A 7,875-nucleotide genomic window follows, 5' to 3' on the forward strand; every position below is an offset into this window, starting at 1 on the left:
AAAGGCGAAGGACTTGGCATCGAAATAATTTGCGACGAAACTTGTGGCCAAAATGATTCCACCAAACGCATCTTTGGTCAAGTATGACAATCCAGTCCTTGTCAGTAGAAATACAGACAAGAAGACACCACGGGTATGGTTTATATTATTTTGTATAGAAATATTTTAAAGTTCATTTAAGTTTGTAAACATGTTATGTTAGTGTTTACATGTCAGGCATGCACTGTGCTATGCCACTTTTGTGTGGAAGGAATGATTCACAAATAAGTTCTCTAGTAGAAGATGGTTTTGTGTTTTAATTGTAACAATAGTTTTTCGGTTGCGATTCATCCTTTAACCATAATCTCAGTCTACAATCAAGAATTTGTAATTTCTATCAATTTTCAGAATGTTGCTATGCTATGCTTACATATGTATCAAAAGGTATTTACCGACAAAATATGAAAAAGACTATTCTTTTTATAAATTTGAGAACTAATGATTTAGTTGTCATTCGTGTAGAATAAACATGCATGACGCATCGTTAAACTATAATCAAACTACACCTATTTCTATGAATGATTCTGCTGCCACTTCATATAATTTAAGAGGTTTCTTTTAATAATAATATTTATTAGTGTTCTCCATATCAGAAAAGAACAATGATATTGGAAAGGGAATCAAGCTATTCTGGGCTCGTATTCATGAAATCGTTCTCATGCTCAAGCATGAATTTTGTGCTCAAGTCTTATGTCTTGTTTAAGTTTAAAAAATAATAAATAAGGCTGATTTTGCCAAAGATTTTTTTTTAATTCAAATGACTTCAAGTCAAAGCTATATTCAATATTTATATTTGACATTTGTATTATTTTATATGATTTAGGTGAATTATAAAAATGTTTGCTTGAGCACAAAATCTTTGCTTGAGCATGAGAATGGTTTCATGAATACAGGCCCAGAATTCGCTTAAGTGTTAATGGATTATATTTCATTTAATTAAAAATGTATTTCTTTATAACCATGGAATGTAATGCCTTACATTGATACAATGTTGAAATCTTTACTGATCTAATGTTAGAAACATGTCACAGTAAAAAGATTGACCACAAGTTCAAAGACTTCTGAGAATCTCAAAACAATTTTATTTTCGGTTCTGTCACAGCTGGCAGTCAGCATTCCTTCATATAAAAAGATATATCAAATACAACCACGGGGAAAAGTAGATAAATAATGAAATGATGGATAGACAATCAGAGTATCTGGATATTACTGGATACCACATGGTTACACTGAAAAGAGCTGCAAGATAGAGAGACACTTGACAGACAAAATTAGGGATGTCACATATTGTGGTATAAAGTGAAATGCCACCAATGATATTCTTTTAGAAATTGTAAGATTATTTCATTATTAACAGGCTAGAGCATTGAAAGTGAGCCCAGGTCCTTCCACAGCAGCCGGCCCTGTTCCAAACCCACCAGGTAAACAGAAACCTACTTCAGTAGATGCTAAAGCTGCACAACAGACAGATGAAATCCTCAACTCCATCCTACCACCAAGGTAATTTATTACAACACTTGTGTTTATTTGGTAATAAACCAATACCTGACAATAACTTCATCCTCATTACACTATAGTGATTTTCAATCCACTTTTTAAAAAATGCACTCAAAGGAATCAAATACCATGATTACCAGAAAGTGGTGTTTGATCATTTTTCTGCATTGTCAATCTTTGAACAGGGAATGGACAGAAGGTGGTCAATTATGGGTCCAGCAAGTGTCCAGTACTCCAGCCACACGTCTGGATGTGGTGAATCTACAAGAAGAACTTGACAGACGGTTACAGCAGAGGCAAGCAAGAGAGACTGGAATTTGTCCTGTACGGAGAGAGTTGTATTCACAATGTTTTGGTAGGTTTTCAAGTTTTGCAATATTGTGTCAACTATTTTTAGATACAGATAAATCTCTCCTTATATGGAAAACTGTAATCATAATGATAGAAATGATGAAGTGGTATAGCCAAAGACGGTAAATGATCCCTGAGGTTGAGTCTGCTGTATTTCATATTGTACCTGTAAATAAAGACAACCTGCCTTTAAAAGCACTTTCCTTTTCTCTATTGAGTGGTCTTTATAGACAGGTTTATTAGTAATATACTTGGATCCATTCTTAATCTTGAACAGATCTATGGAATCATCTATATTTCATAACCATGTCAATATCACTTTGGGTTAAATGTGCAATAGCAGAAAATGTTTCCACTGTAAATAATTCTGTGCCAGATAATAAGCACTCTGTGTAAGGAGTACTATCAGTAGAAATGCCAGTTTTTAAAGGTGTATAATCGGTTGGTAATATGAGACATACCTTTAGAAACTATTTTGAATCAGGGTTATTTATTGGCCCCTGTATGTACTTTTACCTATAATATAACCCATTTTGTTATGCAGATGAGCTGATCCGTCAGGTGACCATTAACTGCGCTGAGCGTGGACTCCTTCTGCTGCGTGTAAGAGATGAGATCCGAATGACAATAGCTGCATATCAAACATTGTATGAAAGCAGTGTGGCCTTTGGTATGAGAAAAGCTCTCCAGGCAGAGCAAGGAAAGGCTGACATGGAAAAGAGGGTAAGAATTGATCAGAGTTCACTTTAATCATCCCCGCAATGAAATGGAGTGGGGGGGGGGATGTTAAATTATCCATAAGAATAGAGAGTGGTAATATTTTTTCTTCTGTTGACTTTGTTTGAACTTCATACAATTTTACATGGAACATCAAAGATTGTTTAAATCAAATTGAATTTAAGTCAAGATCATCTGTTTAATAACTCTCTACTATTGGCCTAGTATTTTGTTCAGGTTTTGTTTTTTGTTTAATACTTACTTAGCTTTGTGATGCTAAATAAAAACATACACCTCTTTTACCATATATTTTCAACTGACTATGTCTTTGTCAACCATGTACGTGACATTATTAATCATGGTTGAAATTATAAAGTATTTAAAATGTCATGACCTAATTCTGTTCAATTAATTTGCAGATTACAGAATTAGAAAATGAGAAACGTGATCTAGAACGAAATGTGAATGAATTGAAAGGAAAATGTGAACAGATCGAGAAACGTGCTCAGGAACAGAGACAAGTGGAGGAGAAGAAACATGCAGAGGAAATGCAGTTCCTCAAGAGAACCAATCAGCAACTCAAGGTGAGTCAAAGGATTGAAGGTAAACCAAGGAATTTCATCACATGATTGATCATCAGCCAATCAAAAACAGACATTTTATGAAATATTTAAATGTCAAGTCAATGGAATATGAAGTTGACATTTGCAAAATTAGTGAATATAAGCAAATAAAAAAAAAAGCACAATGTCAAAATAACTGATAACAGTGTTCAACCATTCAATTATATTTCTAGGAATCCGCCTATTTCTTCAACGTTATAATAAATTTGGGAATTAGACAGAGAAATTCCTGTTTGAAGTTATAATCTTACCCTATTCAAAATTCACATTCTCTAGACAAGTTGTAAACATTAATGTGAATATGAAACAAAATCAAAGAAAAAAAAACATTCTTATGAGAAAAATATTGAAATATAGTTGCATAATAATTAAATTGACTTCTTAAATTTCAAAAAATCTATCTCTTTGATTTTCTCTGTTTAATTAAACAGACGCACTTCTGAATGTGGTAAACTAAATTTGATATTTTCACAAAAATGAGTACCAATTATTTTGCAATTAAGATTTTTCGCATGTTTCACATTATTGAATTCACAAAGATAACAAAAAATCTACATTGTTGAAAAAATATAAAACTTGCATGCGACACAGTAATGTTTTTACTTTGGTTTTCATAAAGCAAGCTTATCAATACATGAAAGAAGAAAAAAATTGCAATTTGTCCAAAAATCTTAAGAAAGATATTTATTTTACATGTTATTCAGGTTATAAGGAAGAACATTTTTTGAGCACCTGCAATTTAACAGCAGTTATTTTTCCACTCTGGTGATTTTCAATGTTCAGAATAAATTCATACAATAGATGATCTCTTGAAAATAACTATCAAATTTTTATTCTAGGTTTGCTTCATCGTCATAATTTTTACAGTTATGTTTTTTTTAAAATCAAGTGTATACCTGAACTGTTTGAATTGTTTAAAGCACTATAGCAGTGAATTTAAAGTTTATGCTACTCGTTAGAAAATATTTCATTACTAACTTAAATTATTATTGTACTTTTCACTTGTGTCCTAAACATCAATTGGTTGCATTCAAATGACTTTCCAATAAAGAAAATTAAATTTTCTGTTTTAAGGAACCCAAATAGCTTGTTTATTCTCTACTAATGTAACTTTAATTTTTGATTTCAGACTCAATTGGAGGGAATCATTGCTCCCAAGAAGTAAACACTAGAAGTGAAAGAACAATACCATAATATGACCAAGTAACTTTGCCAAGTAAAACAACCAATTGTTTCCAAATTTTCAAAGGATTGTTCAAATCTGTCTGTCCAAATTCAAGAAAGGAAACACTTCACAGGAAATTTTCGCAGAATTATTTCCACTCCGTCCATCTCCATTCATTCATTAGCAATGGAAAACATCACATTTCTCTGGCCATACTGCTGAAACACATGACTTAGCAATATTATTTATCTGTGGTAATAGAGTTGTAACTGTTAATTGTTTTGCCAATTTATTCTTTGAGAAATTGTTTTTCATGATAAAATATGACATTTTTTTAAAAGCAAAAACATAAATGGGTTTGAATTTCCCAATACCAATTTGAGAAAGATGTTTTCTAAATTTCAGTGAAAAAAATAAAGTGCTTTGTAATTTTAACTTTGATATACATTCATGCTAACCATGTAATTTTTTCCATCTGTAAATACAAATTGTAGAAAATATTTATGTTTCAGAATAAATATATATATCTGATGTCAGTATTCTTTCATGCTTTCAAAGAAAAAATGTATGGTGCCACGCAATAAGAGTAATAAGTACTAATAGTACTGTTGCTATTTCAATGATTTTCCATTTAGCCTCCGTGGGCAACTTTCTGGTAGATCCCAGTATCACGCGCCAAGGGAAATCAACTCTAATAAGTTTGTTTAAATGAGGAAAGCAGTAAATGCAACAAAGCTTACCCATATGATCTCCAGGCATAGATTTATTGCAGCATATTATCTAACATACCAGGTAATAACCAGACTGCAGGTGTCTTTCCATTCAGCCAACATATCCTATTTTAGTATAGAGTACAGGGAATGTTGTGACAGGGGAGAACAGTGGGTACTAATTACAGGAAATTTAGGAAAGTGACTGATTCTCAGCTAACATCTTACCTGTGGAATCATTTAGATTATACCAATATGTATATTAAGACATATATATGAAAATCACAATAGAAATATTGATGGTCAACATTAACCTATTAACTCCCAGGAATTTTTAATGACACTAAGAAAAATCTGTCATTTTGCTTCAACATGAATTTTCTCCCTTTTCCAGTCGACTTTTCCCTAAGCAGCCCCCCATATATTTAGAAACATAGGAATATAAGCTTTCAAATCTTTTGACAAAATCATATTTTACGAATTATAATGATGTTACCTTAGCAACCAAAACTTTAAACATTTGAAAAATATATTATATCAATTTCCTATCATTAGCAAATGTTTTCGACAATAGAAGTGAATAAAAAAAAATACGTCCGAAATTTATGGTATTGTGAACTACTGAAGTAGGAATTTTAGGATATGTATGCCAGAATGGTTGCTGCCATGGTTACCAGCTTGTTTTTCGAATATTTGATGTTGAAATTAGCAAATTTCATTTTGGTTTGCATAAATTCATTACATTTACATTGCATTATTTCTTTTTGCATTTTATGGTTGCCATGGCAACAAAAATTGGAATTTTTCGAAAAACATTTATTTTGTGTGTAAAAACCAATTTATCTCAGGAAGCATGGAATAAACAGTTTTTTATACACACTGTGTAAGTTCTGATCTATTGAAGTGTTTAAATTACAAGCCTTATTGAATATTGATTTTCAGATGTAACAACTACGTGAAGTAGAAAAATAAAATTAATTTTCAATTTGTTTATTCTGTATATGGTTTGGTTGTTATAATGACCAGTAAGTTTAAATGTGGTTGGTCATTTGAATGTCTACACATTTTTATTTCACTAGTGGGGTTTGTCATTGAAACAAATTGAAAATGCCTCTGTGTCAACATAATCATAATCCAAGCTCAAATCCAATAAAACTAGGGCAAATACGAACAAAAGAAAGGTTTACACAGAGACTACTGAGAAAGTCCAAGGAGAATAAGACCAGGTGTTCCTGAAGAGAAAGCATCTCTGTTTTAATGACCACATCTTTCATGCTAACTTTGGTCAATCCAAGTAATGTCACGCTCTAAAATCAGAACAAGGTATATAGAACAACAAAACTAGCAGGTAAACTAATGAGTATCAAATATGTCCATATTCATATCACACAAAGAATTAGAATATTTCTCAATGAGATCACTATGACGACCATGCATTAAACTCCCCATAATTTTCATCAACCAGTATCTTTTGAACTCCTGTCTTATAAGTTTGACCGCCAGTTGACAACTTCTTGCATTAAATAATGGGTACAGGCCCTTGAATGTCTAATCAACTGTGACATGTAAATACCATAGGATGGAGGTGCAGAGATAAAGAATGGAAAATTCGCAATAGGGAAATTGAAATCGTCATGCATATCATAAAGCTTGGTGTAGGAACTAAATAGTGTCCACTTCTACTATTTCCACATTTCCAGAAAATCTTACTTGTGCATTTGCCATGTCAACTTAGTGGTGGTATACAGTTAAAAAGTCAAATATCTGATAACTTCATAAAAATAGTAGTGAAAAAAACAAAGAAAATTATTGGTGCAAAGTAAATTATCATTTACTCACATTTACAGTGAATAATAATTGTTTTTATAACAACAATTTTATTTTACTTTTGTAATCAATGTTTTTGATAAACAAGTATATTGACATTCATGAACTAATATATGAAAAAACAAATTTTGTTTATGTTGAAACAACAGAATGAATAGTTATACTATGTAATCATGATTATTGTTTCTGTTATGTATACCACTAGCTCTCTTCATGTCTTTATGCCTACAGTACATATATCTGTCTATAAAAATATTTAAACAATTCCTTGCCTTTACTTTTTCCTAAGTTCCTAATAGCATGCTTATAGTTGAACCGGTGAATTAGGTATTGAATACACTATACTTATTTTCATCCAGGTAAATACAGGTAATTACAGGAAATGTTTTTTACAAATGTTGATGAGTGGTAATGAATCAGATTGCCAATTCACCAATGTCAGCCAGGTCCACTTCTCATGGGGATGTTTCAACTCCTTACCTGGAATATCCTGGATGTTGTCAGATGACCGTGATTACCTAAATCACTACCTGTCTGTAGATGCTTTTTTTGACGGTTGTTCCACAACTACTCTCCTGTCTTTTGACCTATTGGGATTGAGCTGGAAATTCCCTGTATCCTCTCTCTGTGCAGAAGATCCACACATCCATCCTGTTATTCTAACCTCTTTTAGTAATGAAATGCCTCTCCACATAATTCTTCCCCATGCCTTGTCAGCTCTACCAAAACCATTTGTTTCCTTGCTTTGACCAGATGAGAATATCTGATCATAGGTTTTTGTAGATGATGTTGGGTAAAAACAAGTTTCCTACCTAGGACAGCTCTCATTTCCCAGCTCTGTTCGCAGCCAGGATTCCAGTCTAGGGAGTTGTTGCTTTCCCTGTTGTATCCACATTGTCCCTATGTCTAGGTTGTCTGCTGTACTTGATGACCTTTTTTACCTGAC

General features: G+C 32.4%; 1 protein-coding gene across 1 annotated transcript; it reads left to right on the forward strand.

Moving 5' to 3' along the window:
- Positions 1-28: 28 nt before the first annotated feature.
- On the forward strand, positions 29-4,808 carry LOC132549230 (33 kDa inner dynein arm light chain, axonemal). Its single transcript, XM_060213146.1, has 6 exons — positions 29-133; positions 1,397-1,539; positions 1,722-1,891; positions 2,432-2,610; positions 3,024-3,188; positions 4,357-4,808. Exons 1-6 carry the CDS (start codon positions 53-55, stop codon positions 4,390-4,392), a joined length of 774 nt encoding a protein of 257 aa, XP_060069129.1. The 5' UTR covers positions 29-52; the 3' UTR covers positions 4,393-4,808.
- Positions 4,809-7,875: the final 3,067 nt, after the last annotated feature.

This window comes from Ylistrum balloti, unplaced genomic scaffold (genome assembly GCF_031769215.1).
Source record: "Ylistrum balloti isolate Yb309-2 unplaced genomic scaffold, AGI_CSIRO_Ybal_v1 Utg370050, whole genome shotgun sequence".
NCBI lineage: Eukaryota > Metazoa > Mollusca > Bivalvia > Pectinida > Pectinidae > Ylistrum > Ylistrum balloti.

Coding starts and splice junctions, on each gene's coding strand:
- LOC132549230 (XM_060213146.1), top strand. CDS start 53: ATGATTCCACCAAACGCATCTTTGGTCAAGTATGACAATCCAGTCCTT. Junction 134..1,396: donor CAGACAAGAAGACACCACGG/GTATGGTTTATA, acceptor CATTATTAACAG/GCTAGAGCATTGAAAGTGAG. Junction 1,540..1,721: donor AACTCCATCCTACCACCAAG/GTAATTTATTAC, acceptor ATCTTTGAACAG/GGAATGGACAGAAGGTGGTC.